At 50.9% G+C, this 20,217-nt stretch overlaps 1 protein-coding gene and 1 long non-coding RNA gene across 2 annotated transcripts; one reads left to right on the plus strand and one right to left on the minus strand.

Moving 5' to 3' along the window:
• Positions 1 to 8,675: 8,675 nt before the first annotated feature.
• Positions 8,676 to 15,333, plus strand: LOC121486094. Its single transcript, XR_005986527.1, has 3 exons — positions 8,676 to 9,432; positions 14,421 to 14,489; positions 15,307 to 15,333. It is a non-coding gene; the product is annotated as an uncharacterized LOC121486094 (long non-coding RNA).
• On the minus strand, positions 15,330 to 20,183 carry LOC121487060 (mucin-3B-like). Its single transcript, XM_041748511.1, is given in 12 exon segments — positions 15,330 to 15,474; positions 15,476 to 15,540; positions 15,543 to 15,568; positions 15,767 to 15,929; positions 16,291 to 16,353; positions 16,764 to 16,912; positions 17,533 to 17,591; positions 17,705 to 17,820; positions 18,854 to 18,904; positions 18,907 to 19,041; positions 19,139 to 20,014; positions 20,105 to 20,183. Coding segments are annotated over 12 exon segments (1,866 nt in total). The 3' UTR covers positions 15,330 to 15,390.
• Positions 20,184 to 20,217: the final 34 nt, after the last annotated feature.

The raw sequence follows: 20,217 nt of genomic DNA on the forward strand, positions 1-20,217 counted from the left end.
TGTGGAGGTGGGAATCGCGCTATCTGTGCCGAGGGAGGCAGCAGTGGAAAAGGATGGTGTGGACAACTCTGAGGGGGCAGTGGCGGTGTAGACAGTGGACCCTGCAGCAAGAGATGTGGTTGTGTGTCCGCCATCAGCATGGGTAGTAAAAGGGCCAGCAGTCCTTGGTGTGGAAGCAGAAACTGCATCCTCTCCGCTGGTGGTGCTGTGTGAGATACCCGTTGGCTCTGATGAGTGAGGGGTGCCTGTAGACACACTGGATCCCTCCACGAGGCCCGTGGTCGTCTGTGCTGAGACAGAGAGGGTGGTCGACAGCTGGCCCGGACCTGAAGGGGACGCAGAGCTTCCGTCACCCACCGTATAGGAGGTTGCTGAAGTTACGGTCGTTTCGGTCAAAGCAGACACAGTTGTGAAGACGGAGGGCAACGCCGAAAGGGCGGTAGTGCTGCGTCCAGTGGTCAGGGTGCTGGTGGAAGGGTCTTCCTGGCTCGAGGGACTTGGAGAGCCTGTAGTGTAGGAAGCCAGTGTGTATTCCGATGACTCTGAGACGATCGTGGAGAAAGTGGACTCCGTAGCACTGGGTGAGGCTGATGGTCCCGAACCCGGGGAAGTGGCTAAAGACTCGGTGGGACTTGACGTAGACATGGGACTTGCATCACCCTTGGTAAAAGTGGTTGCCGATGAGTCCGGAGGTTGAGGAGAATCAGAGATGGTGCCGTGGTCCGTGGATTCCTGGGGGACACCAGTAGCAGTCGGTCCTGAGACAGCCGGGCTGGTAGACAGGTCTCCTGGCCTCGATGGGACCGTGGAACGGCCGGCGTCTGTGGTATGGGAAAGGTGGGTTGACGCCGTGGGCTCAGATGAAGCTGGCACAGTGGGGATGGGGGTTGTCTCGCCTGTGGGAGTGGAGCCGGCTTGCCCAGTGACCACAGTGGGGGTAGAGAGCTCACTGGGGCTCGATGTGGAGGTGGGAATCGCGCTATCTGTGCCGAGGGAGGCAGCAGTGGAAAAGGATGGTGTGGACAACTCTGAGGGGGCAGTGGCGGTGTAGACAGTGGACCCTGCAGCAAGAGATGTGGTTGTGTGTCCGCCATCAGCATGGGTAGTAAAAGGGCCAGCAGTCCTTGGTGTGGAAGCAGAAACTGCATCCTCTCCGCTGGTGGTGCTGTGTGAGATACCCGTTGGCTCTGATGAGTGAGGGGTGCCTGTAGACACACTGGATCCCTCCACGAGGCCCGTGGTCGTCTGTGCTGAGACAGAGAGGGTGGTCGACAGCTGGCCCGGACCTGAAGGGGACGCAGAGCTTCCGTCACCCACCGTATAGGAGGTTGCTGAAGTTACGGTCGTTTCGGTCAAAGCAGACACAGTTGTGAAGACGGAGGGCAACGCCGAAAGGGCGGTAGTGCTGCGTCCAGTGGTCAGGGTGCTGGTGGAAGGGTCTTCCTGGCTCGAGGGACTTGGAGAGCCTGTAGTGTAGGAAGCCAGTGTGTATTCCGATGACTCTGAGACGATCGTGGAGAAAGTGGACTCCGTAGCACTGGGTGAGGCTGATGGTCCCGAACCCGGGGAAGTGGCTAAAGACTCGGTGGGACTTGACGTAGACATGGGACTTGCATCACCCTTGGTAAAAGTGGTTGCCGATGAGTCCGGAGGTTGAGGAGAATCAGAGATGGTGCCGTGGTCCGTGGATTCCTGGGGGACACCAGTAGCAGTCGGTCCTGAGACAGCCGGGCTGGTAGACAGGTCTCCTGGCCTCGATGGGACCGTGGAACGGCCGGCGTCTGTGGTATGGGAAAGGTGGGTTGACGCCGTGGGCTCAGATGAAGCTGGCACAGTGGGGATGGGGGTTGTCTCGCCTGTGGGAGTGGAGCCGGCTTGCCCAGTGACCACAGTGGGGGTAGAGAGCTCACTGGGGCTCGATGTGGAGGTGGGAATCGCGCTATCTGTGCCGAGGGAGGCAGCAGTGGAAAAGGATGGTGTGGACAACTCTGAGGGGGCAGTGGCGGTGTAGACAGTGGACCCTGCAGCAAGAGATGTGGTTGTGTGTCCGCCATCAGCATGGGTAGTAAAAGGGCCAGCAGTCCTTGGTGTGGAAGCAGAAACTGCATCCTCTCCGCTGGTGGTGCTGTGTGAGATACCCGTTGGCTCTGATGAGTGAGGGGTGCCTGTAGACACACTGGATCCCTCCACGAGGCCCGTGGTCGTCTGTGCTGAGACAGAGAGGGTGGTCGATAGCTGGCTCGGACCTGAACCGAAGATAGAGTTTCCATCATTTGTTTTATAGGAATTTTCAGAAGAATACTTTGAGGTTGAGAAGGCCTCTATGTTGAAGGTTGTATGTGAGCCTGTGACTACAGAAGAATCTGAAATCATGTTCTTGCCTGTGGCTTTCTGAGTCACATCATTGGCATTCAGCCCTGTGTCTACTGGACTTACAGATAAATCTCTAGGTCTCAGTGTTCTTGTAGACCTTTGTATGTCTATAGTGTGAGAAGGCTCAGATGAATCAGTGGATATAGAGAAATCAGAAACGGTGGTATAGGTGGTTGCCACCCGTGTCAGAGGTGTGGTGTTTTTTTCTGTATCTGTAGTGAGGTTATAGTGTTCAATGGGACTTGGTGAAGAAGCAGGCAGTTTCTTTGCTGTGCTGTAGGAAGATTTTGTAAAAGATGTCAGTGTGGACACCCTGAAACAAAGATCTGGTCACATATCCATGATCATCTCTGGTGGTAAAAGTTTCTCTAGAGCCTAATGTGTAAGCCAACATTTTATCCTCTTTGCTAATGGTACTGTATGAGGTAATTGTAAGCTTGGACAATTTAGGGGTGCCTGTATACAAAATCGATCCTTCTGTGAGGTCTGAATCTGTCTGTGCTGAGCCAGTAAGGGTGGTAGATAGGTGACCAGAGCTAGAGGATTTAGCACTTCTATCTTCCGAGGTGGAAGAGGTCCCAGAGGAAACAGTTTATTTGGACAATTCAGGACTGGTTGTGAAGGCAGAAGTCAATTCAGTAAAAGCTGTCATGCTGTGACCAGTGTTCATAGTTGTGGTAGAAAATCCACTGGGGCTCAAAGAATTAGAAGAACTTGTAGAAGATGAGACTGTAGAATTTGATGAGTTTGAACCAGCTGTGATGACAGTGGATTTTTCAGAAATAGATGTGGCAGAGAGAGTAGAGGGGTCACTGGAATTCGATGTGGATGCATCATTGGTAGAGATGATTGTAGATGACTCAGTGGATTGAAAAAAATCAGAGATAATGCTGTGAATTTGTCAATGAATTTAGTGACAATCTGTCCCAGATAGCTGGTCAACCTGTGATGCTGAAGAACAACTTCTCTTTCAGAGGTATAGCAAGTATCAGAGGAACCTGCTTATTTGGACAACTTACCAGTGATGATCTAGACTTTTGTCTCTTCTGGAATACACTAGTTTGTCTAGAGGGCAAGATGTCACCTAGATAAGGTTCTGGACGTTGATTGTGATTTATGACTTGGATAGTTAGTTGTATGGTTACGGATTTTGACAAATCTGTATGGCTGCTCAGAAATACATATATTCTGCCCCAAAGCCTATACCTTCTTCCCTAAGCACTCTGGGACGTGTTTTATTACTTTGCCATAAATATGAAAGGGCAATTGTACCACATAAATGCCTCATACACATTCCTTTTGCTCCTCATATTCTGTGATTTGCAGACCACTTGGTTACCTTGAGTCATCAGGCTGCTACTTAGATTGACAACTCTCTCTTCCCCATCTCTTACATGTGAGAACCCGTACTCTATCCTAGCATTTCACACAGACCCAGGAGGAATAGGAGAGCTAAGGCATGTTACTATGGATAATTCACCCCCTGTCCATTCTCTCCAGACACACTTACTCAAGGGCTAGCCATATGACCACCTCTACTTGGATACTCTCTGGCCCAAGTGAGCTCCTCCTACTCCTTGGCCCCATAGCCCACTCAATAGACCACAGTTGTCTAAGAGAAAGAGTGCTGGGAATTCATCTTGCAACTGGAGGTCTCATTCTGTCATCTCTTTGCCACTTAGAACATGCAATTACATGTGTAAGACTCTGTTCACCTGTATAGGATGGGACTATAATCCTGGCTCCTCTTTCCTGTCTATGAGATGAATAAGATCAAATATGTAAAGAATCTTTGTGATAATAGTACGTAAAGTAGGTAGTATTAGGAATTCTACAGGATGGTATGAGGGGACTTGTTTAAAAGAGCAGAGCATGCAGCTTTCTGTGTCTCCTGTCAGTACCTCACCCTACCCCAAGATGCCTTGGAGCTGCGTCTTTCTCACCTCTCATGAGGATGGATCTTTGCCACTGGCAGAAAGGACCATGGTGGCCTCTGCCATTCCAGACACCCCATTTTCACAAGGTCCTGACAGTCACAGGGAGAGGCCAGAAGCTGGACAAGAACTGGAAGCCAGGGTAAGCAGGGAGTGGACAATTAGTCAAGACAGGTCATTCACATCAACAGTTCCAGATCCTTGGTTTTGAAGACCACCATCAGAATATTTAGGAAACAGCACTAGCAAACCACTGATCCATGATTTCAGGTCAAAACTATAATAATGTCTAAGACTTTTGGAATTCTACATTAATGAGAAAAATTGAAAAGATTTCTTGGCTGTTTTTTTTAAGTCAGTAGATATGTTTGTTTTGCCCAATCCTCTTGCTTGTGAGTTATATTTTGTCTAATTTGGCAAGGTGGGAGTAGAGGACCTGAGCTGGAGAGGCTACCAAGGTGGGGGGCATCCCTGAATCATGGGTATGAGGAGGATCAGAAAGAGGCAGTACTCAGGGGCTTTGGACAATACAAAACAAAGCACAGCAGGGCTCAGAGTAACCTAAGCCTGGCTCTAGGACCTCAGAGCTGCCTTCTCTTTCCTCTCATCCTTCCTTGGAGGATGGGCCACTCTGCCCTCCTGGCTTCTGAAGGTGCTTTCTGACTCACCCCTCTGAAGCCCCCTTTGATTTCACCCAGAGGTGACCACAGTCCTCAGCCTCCCTACCTTAGTGTGCCCATGGGAAAACCACTACTCAGCTCTGCCCCACCCTTGTCCTTATAATTGCTGAGACTGTGCTAGGCCCTGGGGATGGCCAACCACTCAGCCCTCTGACCTTGCTGGGGCTCCTGCCCACTCCTTTGCCAGTGCAAGGTAGAGGTAGTTGAGGCCCACATGAAGGGAGGTGGTGGTGACCCCAGCAGGGGGATGTGGGGATGGAACAAGGAAACAGCCAGAAAGTAATATCTGAACTGCTGTTTCCCCTTCTTTAAAAAGAGTTTCATGGATTTAGGCATTATAAATTTTACTGGACTTTTTAAGTTATAAAAGTAGACTGTTGTGACAAGTCAAACAATGAATAGACACATAAAGGCAGTTTATGGTTGTGTCTCTAACTGAATCACAAAGAACGAATTGGGGTGGGGAGAGCTGGCATTTATTGGCCACCCATCAGCAACCCATACTAGCCTTATCACAATTGTAACTCCGTGGTTGTGTAGAGAACAGCCTACACAATCCGCTGACACCCCCTCCCCCACCACCCAAAGCAGAGTCTCCATGACTACAAAGAACACTTCTGTCCTGTTCAGCTTGACCCAGAGTAGGTTCTCAGTGAGCACTTCTGAAATAAATGAGTGAATGAATACTGAAAAGTCCACCAGACTATTTTTCTTAATATTTTAATATTATCCTATGAGGCAGGCATTGCTGTTTCTGTCTCACACGTTGTTAACTGCAGTTCTGAGAGTTAAATTCTCTCCAAGTTTGCCTAGCTGGTAGGCTAGAATCCAAGAGGGTAGAGAGATAAGTGAGGCAGAGGGCAGGCTAGTGAAGTAGGTGTGAGGCCCGCTTTGGACTTTGTTGAGCAGCAGTGAAGAATGTCCAGCAAAAGGCCATGATCCCAACTGTGCCTTAGAAACCGAGAGCCCTTTATTTTTTTTTCAGAGAGCCCTTTAAAAGGAGGAGGAGGAGGAGAAGGAGAAGGAAGAAGAGAAGGAGAAGGAGAAGGAGAAGGAGAAGGAGAAGGAGAAGAAGGCGGCCCTGGAGTGAAGGGGGTAGCAAGGGTAAAGGCAGGAAGACTGATGAAGCCACCCCAGGGACATGGTGTTTGGTCCACCCAGGACCCCAACAAAGGCTGGGACACTCATTGGAATGAATTCTGGACATCCTGTTGTCTTTCATCTTTATTCCTGGATTCATACCATTTACTTCACTTAGTTGTTATTCAATCTATCTTTAAAACATGCACATCCACAACTACAACTGCCTGTCAGGGCACACTGATCAGCTCCAAGTACCCGAATCCCTATCCATCTCACTCGGGTGCCCTCCTACCTTCTGGAATCTCTCATGTCTTTAGGGTTCCAAGATACCACCGCACCCTATCTACCCTTCTCCTTGGTCCTGCTACTCTTCCTGTTCACTAAGAGGGATCCCTGTGGAAAAAGCTCTGCCACAACTTCCACCTCCTGGAAGGCAATCTCTTCTGTGCTCAAGGCTTTCACTCACTCCTGGAAGGTACAAGGAAACAGTATCCTGAACAGTGCTCTGGGTGAAGAGCTTCAGATCTCTCCCAGCCCAGGATTCTGGTGGCGATGGTGTCCCCAAAGGAATTGGCAGAGCAGGTGAGGTTGTCCTTCCCAAAGTCAACCTCCAGGATCAGGGATGCTCCCCTAGGAAGCTGAGCAAAAGAAAATCATAGCCAGGCAAGAAAGTAGCAAAGGTAGCCTGGGTACCTGGGTGGTTTAGTTGTGTGTTTAAATTTTTCTTTTTTAAAAAGGTAGCCAGGGTACCTGGGTGGTTTAGTTGCTGAGCTCTGCCTTTGGCTCAAGACATGCGGTCCTGGGATCAAGTCCTGCATCGGGCTCCCTGCATGGAGTCTGCTTCTCCCTCTGCTATGTCTCTGCCTCTGTGTGTGTGTTTTTTAAGATTTTTATTTATTTATTCATGAGAGAGACAGAGACAGAGACATAGGCAGAGAGAGAAGCAGGCTCCATGCAGGTAGCCCAATAGGGGACTTGATCCCTGGACTCCGACCACGCCCTGGGCCAAAGGCAGGCGCTAAACCACTGAGCAACGCAGGCGTCCCAAATAAATAAAATCTTAAAATGAAAAAGCATAGATATTCTCCAAGGAAAGAAATCCAAATGGTCAACAGGAAGAAAAATAAATAAACTTCACCAGTAAACAAAAAAACTCAAAACAAAGCAAGATGCGATTTATTTTTACCTACCAAATTGCACCCCCTCTGTGATATTAAATGATAATGATAGCAGGTGTTGGTTGGGGCATTCACATAGGATGCCCATGGACTTCGCTTGTTACCAGATTTTCAAAGGAAATTTGAAAACACGCACCAGGGACCATCAGCAGATTCATACCATTCTTAATGATTCCATTTCTAGACACTGATTCTAAAATAAAATAACCTGATGCAGATTCTTTTAAGTTTTCATACAAGAATTTTATTAGGTCATTATTTATGATAATGAAAAATGGTCCAAAAGTGTCCAAGAACAGAAGAATAAGAGACTGGTCCATAGAATGAATATTTATCTACCATTAAAACATACACTAACCAGGGGCACCTGTGTGACTCAGTCAGGTAAGCATCCAACTTCACCTCAGGTCAAGATCTCAGGGTCTTGAGCCCCACAACAGGCTCTGCGCTCAGTGGAGAGTCTGCTTGAGATTCTCTCCCTCCCCCTGTTCATGCACTCTTTCTCTCTCTGTCTCTAAAATAAATAAACAAATCTTTAAAAATAAATACATCTCCCATGGAACAAATCTAAACACATATTCAGAAATAGATGAAAATGCTCATGATGTTGCTCTAAGTGGTAAGGTTAAGCAAAATTTTCTTCCTTTCATTTGCCTACACTTTCTCAGTCTTCTACAACAAATATGCATTCATGTTATGATGTTTAAAACATATATGCCATAAAAATAAAAGGTTAGGTATATCCAAAACCTCAGAAAATACAGGGAAAAATCACTCATAATTAATGGTTCTCAAGCCTGGATTCCCCCTATCTTTGTGGTCAAAATGCTTAAGAAAAATGATCTACAGTTGACCCTTGAATAATATAGATTTGAATTATACGGGTCTGCTTGCATGTGGGTTTTTTACAGGACAGCATTGTGAATGTATTTTCTCTTCTTTATGATTTTCTTAATCACACTTTGTTTTCTCTAGCTTATTGTATTGTAGGGATATGGTATATAATACACATGACACCCAAAATATGTGTCAATTGACTGTTTATGTTATCAGTAAGGCTCCCAGTCAACAGTAAGGCTATGAGTAGATATGTTTGGGGGGAGTCAAGAGTAATATGTGGACTTTTGAAGGCACAGAGGTCAATGCCCCTAACCCCTTCTCAAGGGTCGGCTGTACTTGCCTGTGTTGCAGTCACACACTCATCACCAAAGATACCAGCTCTCATACCAAACAAGCAAAATTTGCTACTTTCCTGCCCTCTTGGTAGCTTTTATTGCTTTTTTATAATATGTGTGTTTAAATTTTTCTTTTTTAAAAAAAGATTTTATTTATCTATTCATGAGAGACACACAGAGAGAGGCAGAGACACAGGCAGAGGGAGAAGCAGGGTCCATGCAGGGAGCCTGACGTGGGACTCAATCCCAGGACTCCCGGATCACACCTTGAGCCAAAGGTAGATGCTCAACCACTGAGCCACCCAGGTGTCCCTAGATTTTTCTTAAGAAGATACACATTGGAGTAAGGCAGACAGTTCACTGGACAAGTCTTTCACTTGGTGGCATTCTTGGGGAAAAGCCCTAGGAAGCAAGTCTGAAGACCACCACCATGATGTGAGACCATTTCCTCCTGCCATCTCCAAAACACATTTGTGCTTGTGGTGAACTCAGTCAGTTGGGGTCCACAGGAGCATCCCCAAAGGCCGGGGTGGTAGGAGTAGGGCCCGGGGGCACCTCCAGGATCAGCCACTGCACAACTGAAGGACATCTTACAATTAACCTCCCTGAACTTCCATTTCTCTCTGGAAAATGCAGACCGATGATGCCTGCCCCGACCACATTGCTCACTCTAGAATATTCTACAAGAGAAGCAGTGGGAGGGCCACTGGAATGTGTCATGGTGCATACTTCTTTCTGGCCCTACCCCTCAACAGCCACCAGTCTGCAATGCCACCTCTCCCTGGGGCCTCCCTGATGAGGAGGGGGAAGGAGCAGCCTCTGAAGCCCCACCTGCACTCCTCCACCATCGGCCCCTCTCAGAGCTCCAACTTGGGTTGTCGCTCTTCCTGCCTTGTTACCATGGTCCCACCTAATAAACTTAACTATAAACTGGCTTATTCATCATGCCTCATCCAGATCACCTAGCACCTGCCCAGGTGGAGCCAGGCCTCATGTGTTTGCTGAATGAGTAAGTTTATTACTTTCCATATAAAACGGCACTTCCTTTTAATTGCTCTAAATTTATGCCATGCAAGTTTCAAAGGTTGTCCCTTTGTCTATTGTGAACAAATCTGTTTTCATCTTCATCGTAGTCTTCTTGATTTTGTGCTTGAGCATTTTCTACTTCTGCCTTCACCTTTCTAGACCACAGATCTCTGACTCCTCAGGGCCCTGCCCCAGCCCCTCTAAGACATACACTTCTATCCTATTCCCCTGCCATCTGGAGGAGCTCCCTTCCCCCACCTTTCCTGTGAACACTTTAGAACTTCATGTACACAAAATAGGACACGGACTCCAGTCCTTGTGTTGATCCACAGCATCGTCTGGTCTTTGTGACCCCTGTAGCACATGGAGAATGTAGAATTCTAGGCAGTGCCTAATTCGCATCTACCTCTGAGCCCCAGCCTGCAGGACAGCCACATCCCGAAGCTCCATGGTGACCTCAAATGCAACAGGTCTGCCAGAAGGCCTCTGTCAACCACCAGAAAAAGGCTCCTGCCCTCCCACTCACATAGGCTCTAGAACAGTCTATCCTGGTGCCACCATAGTCCATCATCAAGGGAAGTGGGGTTCCCAGCTGGAGCCATGCCAAGATAGCTCTCAGGGCAAAACAAGGTCTGCTCTGGCAGGGCAATTCACCCCTGCTCAGTCCAGAGAGGTCCTCTGGTATCTACAAGCCTCCACCTGGCCCCAACACCTTGGTCACCCAGGGGTGCTCCTTACCTTTGAGACATTCTCATGTCAGCTACCCTGCATAGCCCTGCCCAGGCTTTTCCTACCTTCTCAGGTCAGCATTCCTTCTCCCTACTGTTTGCTTGCCTAAAACCTCATCAGTCCTCACAGGGAACTGGAGAACCCAGAGGATAGTGCAGATTAGAAAGAAAACTATAGATGCCAAATGAGGTCTCTGATCTGGCACCTGAACCCCCCCACCGAAGACCTAGAATACAAGCAGTGGGTGAGGGATGTTGCAGAGGGCCGAGGTCCTCCAGTTCAGGGATGTGGCATACATACTTTCTGTCGAATGGGGATGTCATGTTAATTTGTTGTGTGACCCCAGGTATATCACTCACCCTCTCTGAGCCTCAATCTCCTATCTGACTACATTTGTGTACACAAACTCCCTTACAAGGGTCACAAGAGCCACATGAGCTACCTGCTGTAAAATGAGTTTGTGAAGAGCAGAGCCCACTGTGGGTGGGAGATGGGGAGGGGGCTCTGGGTATCGTCAGACCTTCTGGAGCCTTCTGGAATAGCCCTACTTGCCTGATGTCTCCACTCCTGACAGCCTTCTGCACTTATTAGAGGTAGATGCTTTCTGACTCTAACATGCTTTTGGGCTCATTCATGTCAGTGTTATCTTTTTCACACAATACCAAGCACCTTAGGAATAGGGATCTCTGCTTGTACTGGTGATTATCTCCAACTCACAGCAAGGTGCACGAAGACAATGCACTTGCTGGCTATGGGGCTCTTCATCATCATCATCATAATCATCATCATCACCACCACCACGACCACCCTCCTCTCTCTCCTCCAACAGCCTGATCAGAGGGATGCCTGGAGTCGGCCTGAGGAGCAGGGATGGGCTGGACCCCTCCTAAGGCTGACCTGCCCATAGCTTCCTAGTCTCTGTATTTTAAAAAATATTTTATTTATTTATTTGAGAAAGAGAGAGAGAATGAGCCAGGGGAGGGGTAGAGGAAGAAGGAGAAGGAGAAGCAGACTCCCTGCTGAGCAGGGACCTGAACATGAGGCTCAATCCCAAGACCCTGGGATCATGACCTGAGCCTATGGCAGACCCTTAACCAACTGAGCCACCCAGGTGCCCCTATTCTCTGTATTTTACCTTAAAGCTAATCTATAATTATATTTATATAATTATAACAATAATTAATAATTATAATAACTATAGTTAGTATACTTTCTTACTGTCCCTAAATCCACATGGTTCATGACCGCCGCCCCCGATCCTTTCCCATCAGCCCTGCTGGGCCCTGAACATATCTAGGCAGGGGAGAAGGAGGTATGTGAGGGCACGGTGGAAGGCTGAGGTGGCCACCTACAGACTGTGTTCGTGACTGGGGTCTCAGAACTCCCTATGTGGGTTATCTCACTCCACCCTGCAGGGTACCAAAAACTCCCTTCCCCACCACTCCCTAGCCATTCCCCATAGTACAGGGCCTTCAACTCAAGAGCCCCCTCTTCCACCTGAGGCCTTGGGCTCACTCCCCCAGCACCGCTCACCCCAGCAACTGTCCTGTCCACCTCTGCCCTCGGTTCTTCCTGGTCTCCGGGGTTGGGAGAGTGGGGATCAGAAAGTCTGTTCTGAGCGAGGGAACCCACAGGAAATCAGTTTGTAACCAGTAGCTTCCCAGAGAAATGGCCAAGACAGGTTCAACAAAGACCCCAGAGCCTGTGTCTCCCACTCAGCCCTTCAACTGTTTCTAACTAGAAGGGTTTTCCCAGGTGCCCGAGTTCTCCCCATACAAGAAGTTGCTGGATGCCCCATCCTTCCCTCCTTGGCCAGGGCTGACAGGCTGCACAGTGCCTCTGTGAGGTTTGGAAAGACCTGGCCGTCCGGGCAGATGTAGCCCACAGGATGAAGGCAGGCAGAGGCCACTATCTAGGTGAAGAAAGATTCCCCTTCCCCCAGTGGAGTAGGGGAGGCCAAAGGAGAGGGGTTGTGGGATGCCAGCCCACTCTCAGCCCCTGGGCCAGGGGCTTGACATAGGCCATCAACTGTACAACCACAGGCCATGCTCCTTGCCCTGTACCCACACATCTCCAAGGTAACACCCTTTGCATCCCCAAAAGCAGAATGAGATCACAGCCCAGGGGTCAGAAAGCCCAGGCCTTTGGCAGCCCCTTCCCCTAAAAAGTGAGTTGGGGGAAAAGAATGAAGAGGCTGGCACACATTGGACCCCCCAGGGAGTGCCAGCCCAGGTCCCACTCACCCTGTGTTGCTGTAGCAGGTAGCCCGAGCCAGAGACTCAGTGTCACAATCCAGATCACCAGCATCTCCCGATGGGGTACTGGCTGCAGGGTCTCCCCTCATCAGGAGGGACCAAGAAATGAGAGCTCCCAGGAAGGTATCAGCTATATAAAGGACCCTAGAGACCTTTGTCTTGGGGTGGGGGTGCGGTGATGGGACTGGGTGGATGGTATGTGGTGACCACAGAGAGTTGGCCAAAGGGCAGCCTGTCAACCCTCCCCTCTAACTTCATGAAAGCTGACCGCCCACATCTAGGGTCTCTCCAGCCAGAGTCACAGGTGGGGCAGGACAAGAGGGTGGGACAGGAAGCCAGAGATGTGAGTGTGTGACATTTAGCCAGGGGCGGGGGCCAAGAAATGCCAGGAGGGAGGGGTGACAGTCCTGGAAGGAGCAGCCAGCCACAGGCCAGGCTGAGCGAAGGCCCCTGCATCCCCACCCTTGAGAAGCTCCTCTTTCTTCCAGCCTTCCTTCTCCCTCACCCACCCCAATCTGACCCCTTCAAAGTTTCCAGTGCCTTCCTCTAGGCCTGAGACCACTACCCCTTTTCCCACCTGAGAATCCCATTCATGTCAGAGGCTTTATGGTCCTGGCCCCCACCCCCAGCCACTGCCAGTGCCTCCCCCATCCAGGGCAAAGGCCCCAGGTGCTTTTTTCCAAGCCCTCTCATTCTGTCAGCCTCAACCACCCCCAACTCCAGTCCAGCTACTCACAATAATGAGAACAGGAGGGTCCCCTGCCCAAGCATGGCAGGCCTGGTGTGAGTGTATCTGCCACCAAGGCTCACAGAGGCTCAAGATCTTTGGGAGGCCCAGCTTTACCCATCAGCACAAATGGCAGCTGACCTAGCTTATGTCACTCACCCCCCTGACCCACCCTGAGCTCCCTAAGTCAAGGGAAGAAGGACACAGATGACAAACCCAACGGGCCCCCACCTGTGGCTGATCTGGAGGCCCCCCTGCTACCACCCACTCTGTAGCAAAATGGGCCCCCCAGTCTCTAGGAGGACCTAGACCCCTCCCTTCCTTGCTGGGAGAAACTGGTGCTCCCCGACCCTCCCACACATCCTCTGGAAGTCCCCATTCTCTGAGTGGAGGTGCCATGAGATAAGAAAGACACAGAGCAACTTCTTTTCCAATAATGCTAGATTGTGTTCACATGGGAGAACTGGAGGCTGCAAGACTTTCTTCCCCAAAAGACATGTTCCTGTGAAGAGGGCTGGGGACTTCTGACCTCTGAGGTTACTGCAGCCATGGGGGTGAGGCCAAGAGAGGAAAGGGGAGTGGTGGGGAGGGTGAGGTCATAGGGGATCAGAGGGAAGGGGGAATGAGGACAAAGGGCTGAGGGGGCTTCTCCACCTCAGGGCCCTGCTTCTGCTTCCCATTGAGGCCCCAGAAAACTGAGATCCAGGCCCTTCAGAGCAAGAAGGGGGAATGGGGCCTCAGAATGGCAGACCAGGGCCTGGGAAGCACCAGCTAGGGGACTTGAGAGGCAGAGGACATCCATACCTAGCTGGGAATGGCATGTGGAGGGAGGAGGGAGGATTTAAGACTGGGGCCCTGGGATGGGGGAAGGGATAAAGATTTAGGGCTGAGATTATAAGGATGGGGGCGGAAACAAATGGGAACAGACTTGGGGCTGGGCACTGGGATGGGAAGTGATTTAAGAAGTGGGTTCACAGGGGGAGAAGATTTGAAGGTGGGAGCAAGGAGCAGGTAGGAGGATGGTTATAGATGCAGGTGGGGAACAGGCACAGGGATGCGCATGAGAGAACAGAGACCGCAGGAGAGAACAGAGACCGAGGTCTGAGTCCCTGGAAGGATCTGGGGCTGGGGATCTGAGAGAGACCGCCTATAAGCACAGGGCTGATACAGGAGGTGCACTGGGATAGAGATCTTACAACACCTCTGGTTTTCACAGTAACTACGAGATATCAGGACAAGTATGCTCTACTCATTTTGCAGGTTCAGAGAAGTTACTGACTTGACCAAGGTCCCACAGTAGAAGAGTCTGGATTTGAACTGGATCTCCAGGTGAGTTTCACCCAAGTGGGGAGAAGGATGAGGGTCGGGGAGATAGTCTGATTTTGCTCCAGGAAACCAGGAGACAGAGCTGCATGAGTCCTTGGGCAATCCCTTGAAATAGATGTGGTTCAGTTTCTTCTCACTGTCCGAGGCAGGGTAGAGGTTCATGAAGTGCAGGACTGACGGCAAGGGCGAGGCCACCTCAGGTCTCTGGATGTGCACCTGCCACAGAGTATGTATGAAAGAGGTAGTGAGGACAGGGAACCACCCTGCTCAGGCTGGCTGGAAGGTCACTGCCTCCTGGTCCTAGCCCAGCCCCCTGCCCGGTGGGTGGAAAGAGGGCATCTGGACCTGGACCCGGGAGAGCTCCTTACCATCCCCCCCTTTACTCCCTCACCCTCACATTGGTGTCCACATTCTTCAAGGCCGCCTGGAGGTATTCATCCTTGACTAGAGAGAGAAAAAGGAACAGGAGGAAAGAGAGGAGAGAAGGGGCAAGAAAGGTGGGGAAGGCAAGGCCTGGCAGGGGGGCTCCTGTGTCGCGGTGCCTGTCTTGTAGGGATGGCCAGTCCAGGACCTGGGCCGTCTTCAGGAGGTTCCCAGGGAAGGGGAGACTCCCTGCTCCAGGTACACGAAGTACGCTTCTGCCCTGGACAAGGGAGGACGCTGGGTTTTTCCCAGGCCCCAGTGATGCCCAGAAAAGCCCCTGTTCCCCCCGCCCAGGAGGCAGGACTCACCTGTTCGGTTGTTCTCCGAGTCCAAGTTTGAAAACGTCCCCACAGTGTCTTCATCCCAGACCTCGAACCATTTCCTGTCGTCCCCCCAGGACCTGAGTTGGGGCAACGCACCGTCAGAGCAGGGCCGCCCAGCTGGGACCCCTTTGCCGACCTCACCCCCACCCCCAGCGCGCTCACCCGCCTTCACCCTGGCCGCCTCTCCGGGAGCGCGCAACGAAGACGCTCAGGGACGCCAGGAGCAGCAGCAGCAGCACAGCCGCGACCCCCACCAGGCCCCCCTCCCAGCGCTCGCCAGGCGACGGCCACCTCGCAGTGCGGCCCGAGAACCAGTGCGTGTCCGTGGAGAAGCAGCTGGAACAGAGGGTCCCAGGTCACAGGCCCTCACCACCTTCCGCGCAGGGTCCCCCTCGCACACCTGGGCCCCTCCGGCGCCGGCGGGGGGGGGGGGGGGCGGGGCTCCGCGGTGGGCCGAGGGGGCGGGGCCGAGGCTGGGGGAGCCGCGGGGGAGCCGCCACCTGGTGGGCCCAGCGGGTGATGGGCGGGGCTCACCCGCAAGCGGGACCGCTCCTCTCCACAAGGCATCAGCCCTGGTGACAGTCAATGGTGCCGTCCACGCCCGAAGCGCATTTGGTGACGCAACGGAGCCTGTTCTTCTCCACCACCGGGAAGTAGAAATCCTCATAGCCTTTCGCAGTGGCGCGGCGACAGATGGCTAGGGGGTGAGCAGGGGATTGCAGAAGGACAGGGACCTCACCCACTCTACTCAGGGGCCTGGTTATAATGACTGAAAATAGATGGGGAAAACTACATTTCCAAGACTGGGGTCTCTGTGGAGTAGACCCTAGGATTAGATGAGGGAAGGGCAGACCCCCAGGACCCTCCCCTCCCCTTACCTTGCCTGCTTGTCCTCAGATGGAAGCTATGAACAAGGGCCAGGAAGGGCAGCCCTGCCCGGGACCACATCACTTGCCTCCCTGAGAGATCTCCTCCTCCCCAGGGAATTTCAATGGGCAAATGTTCCTGGTGGGAGGGTCATGGTCTCCTGGGCCACTCAGCCCTTTGCCCACCCTTACCTTCCAGAGTCAGCTCCTTCCTGGTGTTGTTCACCTTGATGGAATCAGGCTTAAAACACAAGGCTGGGGGGGGGGGGGCGGGGCGGAGCAGGAGGAAACAGGCATAGGTGGAATTGGGGGAGGAGGCTAAGGGCTCAGGGACAGGTAAGCAGTCCTGGGAGTGGCAGAGATGGTTCTGTCACTAGGGGGGATGTGGAGTGGCTTCAAGGAAAGGCTCCTCTTGTCTCCTTCATTTCCCCCTAATAAGCAAGGGTCCTCAGTCATCCTGAAAACTTGGAGCAGAACTGTCAAGGGATCTTTCCCACACCCAGGTTCTGGCAAGCCCCTCCTTAGCCCCATCCTTGACCCAGTTGGCTGTAAACTCCCTCCTCTCCCAATCTGCTGAAAGGACCCCAGGGCTGGCACCCGAACCCAAAGGCTCCTATCGAAGCTGGTAGCACTGGCCCTCACTCCTCCCTCCAGCTTTGGCTCACTCTGGTTATTCTGGGAGCTGTCCTCATTATGGCTGAGGTTCTGGAGCTCCTCCTTCACGACAGTCTTCACCTTCTCGTACTCGCTCTCCAGCTGAAGGCTACAAGGCAACTCCAGCAGGACCACGTAGTCTACCACAATGCTACCACTCCTCAGGGGATCAAGAGGATTGGGGGGGTCTTACAAAGTGCTCAAGCCAGGGGCATGTAAGTCTTTAGGAGGGCTCCTCCAGGACTAACCACAAATACACTGGTATTGGGAGGAAGGCAGAAGCAACAAGTTGGGATTCCAGACATTATTTGCAGGAACCACCAGCATCCCTGACTTAGCCCGGAAAGCAAAACAAGGAATGATTGACATCCTCCTGCCTTGCATCAGGCCATTACCAAACCAGGCCCTCCTGGGCTCTCTGCTTCGCTCATGCTGACCCACTCAGTAGGCCAGGTGCCAGCCAGAGAAAAACTAGCTACTGTCCAGACACCAGGCTTCCCACAAACCCTCATGCGCCACCTCCTTGCATGTCCCATGTAATCTCTCTCCTTCCAATCATGCTTAAAAAGGAGCGGTGGCATCTCTCCAACAGAGAAATGACTACAGAAAATGACTGGAAAAAATCCCCCATGGAGTGACTGGTTCCCCTACCTCCTCCCTCCACCTCCCTCTTTCTGAAATCTGATGATTCCAAAAGGAAAAAATGGCTTCTCCAGCTTTTTTTTGTGCCCCCCCTGCCCCACCCAACACTACCTCCACAGCCACATAAGGGTCTCCTACCTCAGTGACAGGATCTCCACATCCTTGAGCCCCTGCACATTTTGATATATCTTCTGCATCTGAAATGCCAAGATCCTTGGGCTCACACCTGAACCTTGTGACCTGCGTGCACCCAGGGGCCCAAGTTCAGCTTCAGGGTAGGACCCGTGAGTTCCCTCCCTTCCCCTGTCACCTGATCCCGGAAGGTGTCACTGAAATCCTTGTAGGCCTTGGAAGTGTTGTCATTGAGGTCCGGGGAGAACTCCTGGTCAACAGACACCTCCATGCCCACTTCAGCATCCACAGTGTCTGCACACAGAGTGCCCTTCTCTGGTCACTTCACCAACCACTTCTGACTGACATCACCACCACCACCACAACCCAGAGGTTCCTCCCATTGCCCCTGTCCATGTTCTCTGAGGACTGATTAAACAGTAGGAGGATGGGAGGTAGGATTTCTAGGATGAATTGTGCCTAGATATGGGAAAGATTAGAGGTAAGGAGGCCTGTGGTCTCTCCTCTGTGTGTCCCAATGGCAGACAGAATAATGGCTCCCAAAGATGCCAATGTCTTCATCCCCTGAACCTCTGGATATGTTTGCTACATGGCAAGGAGGAAGCAAGATTGCAGATAAGAATTAAAGTTGCTAATCAGCTGACTAAAATGGGGAAATTAACGTGGGTTACAGGGTGGGCTCAACATAATCACCAGAGTCCTTAGCAGTGGAAAAGAGAGGCTGAAGAGGTCAGAATCAGTCACAAGATATAACTATAAAGGAAAGGCCAGAGTGCAATGCTGCTGGCTTTGAAGATGGAAAGAGGGAGCCTTGAGACAAAGAAGAGAGGCTTCAGAACCTAAAAAAAAAAAAAAAAAAAGCAAAGAAATGGATTCTCCTCTAAAGCCTCCAGGAAAGAACACAGGCCCGGCAACACCTTGATATTAGCCCAGCAAGACCCATGTCAAACTCCTATCTACAGAATTGTAAGATAATAAATTTGCATTATTTCAGCTGCTAATTTTTGTGATAATTTGTTACACCAGCAATTAGAAGCTAATACAGCTCTTAGCAGGCCAGACTGGGAAGGAGACCAGAGGAAGGAGTGTGGTCCCAACCACCTCCTAAAGGTGAGGGTGGAAAGGAAGCATGACATAAGGTAGAGGAAAGCATGGGAGAGAAGGCAGGGATGGAGGAATTAGGCAAAATGACATGGGAGAGAAGGCAGGGATGGAGGAATTAGGCAAAATGACATGAGTGCTAACAAGTGAACCATAGGACTGGGCCCAGGGAGAGTCAGTGGCACCTCCCAGGAGAAAATGCAGAGGCAAGGCTCTGGCAACTCACCCAGATCCACCTGTTCCACCGCAAACTCACAACGGGACCCATAGATGGTCTAGGACAGTGGCACTTGAGGCCATCCCATTTACCCCCATTCTGGCACCTGATCTCCTGGAGCTCACAGTGGTCCCCAGAGAACCCCAAGGGGCAGTGGCAGAGGCCCTGCATCCAGGTGCCACCATTGTTACAGGTACCTGGGCAGCATAGGAAGAAAGAGAAGGGTTTGCCCTTGATGACACAGAAATTTAGCAGAGGAGAGGAAAGAGGGAACAGGGAAGCAGGAGGTCTAACCTGGGGTGGTGGTCAACCTAGACTGTGTGCTCATCTGAGTAGAAGTCAAAGCTGTCCTGGGTGATGTAAGGGTGGTGGTAGTCTGAGGGGTGACCACCGGTATTTCTGAAGTCTTGGTAGTGGGTAGGGTGGAGTGAGTCAACTTAATTGAAGTCACCATGGTGGTTGGAAATCTGCTACTTAGTTTTGTGGTCAATGGGAAGCTAGTGAATCCAGGCATATGTGGGATGGTTACAGAATTGGTGCTCTTCCAGGATCCACTCGTAGGTCTTTGAGTGCTTGTCAAAACTGTGTAACTGGGGCCAGTCCCAGTACTGATATAACTAAAAGCATCTGTTATGCTGTTGGTAGGATGAGTTTCCAGAACAGTAGAAGTGTCCATATGCATAGGAAACACAGTTGTCATACTAATGGAACTAGAAGTGGCCATCTCAGTAGTAGAGGTAAACACTGACATTGGGATGGTGGGCATAGAAGTAACTTCACTACTTGGACCCATTTCCATACATGAAGTAGTGGGAAAGGCAGGCACTATTGTAACTGATATAGATTCTGGACAAGAGGTACTGGAAGAAATAAAACAGGTGGTAGTTGTTTCAGTAGCAAAGATATTTAGAGAAGATGTGTTTGGAGATGTTCTTGTAGTTTCAGATGAAAAAGGAGTAATGAAAGCAGTGAGAGAGGACCCTGTATTTTCCATGCTAGAGAGAAATGAGGATGTAGAAAGAGAGTTAGTGGTGGTAGTGAGCACTGAATTTATACTGCTGGAGGAAAGAGAAGAGGACATTATTGCTGTGGATATTGAAGAAGAGATAATAGTACCAAAAGAAGTAATTATTGCATTTGTAGATGTACTCAGACTAGGGAAAGATAATGCTGGAGAAACACAAGTACTGTGTGGTACTGTGGGGGTGGGTGTTGTTACCAACAGTGTAGTAACAACACTTGTGGCTGTTTCTGGGATACAGGGAGTGGGCGAAGTGGCTGTGATAGAGGTAGCAGAGATTGAAGTGTTGGTGGGAGTGGTGATGTCAGTTGTATCCATGGCGGCTATAGGAATGGATGCAGCATTGGTACCA

The sequence above is a fragment of the Vulpes lagopus genome, chromosome 3 (genome assembly GCF_018345385.1).
Source record: "Vulpes lagopus strain Blue_001 chromosome 3, ASM1834538v1, whole genome shotgun sequence".
NCBI lineage: Eukaryota > Metazoa > Chordata > Mammalia > Carnivora > Canidae > Vulpes > Vulpes lagopus.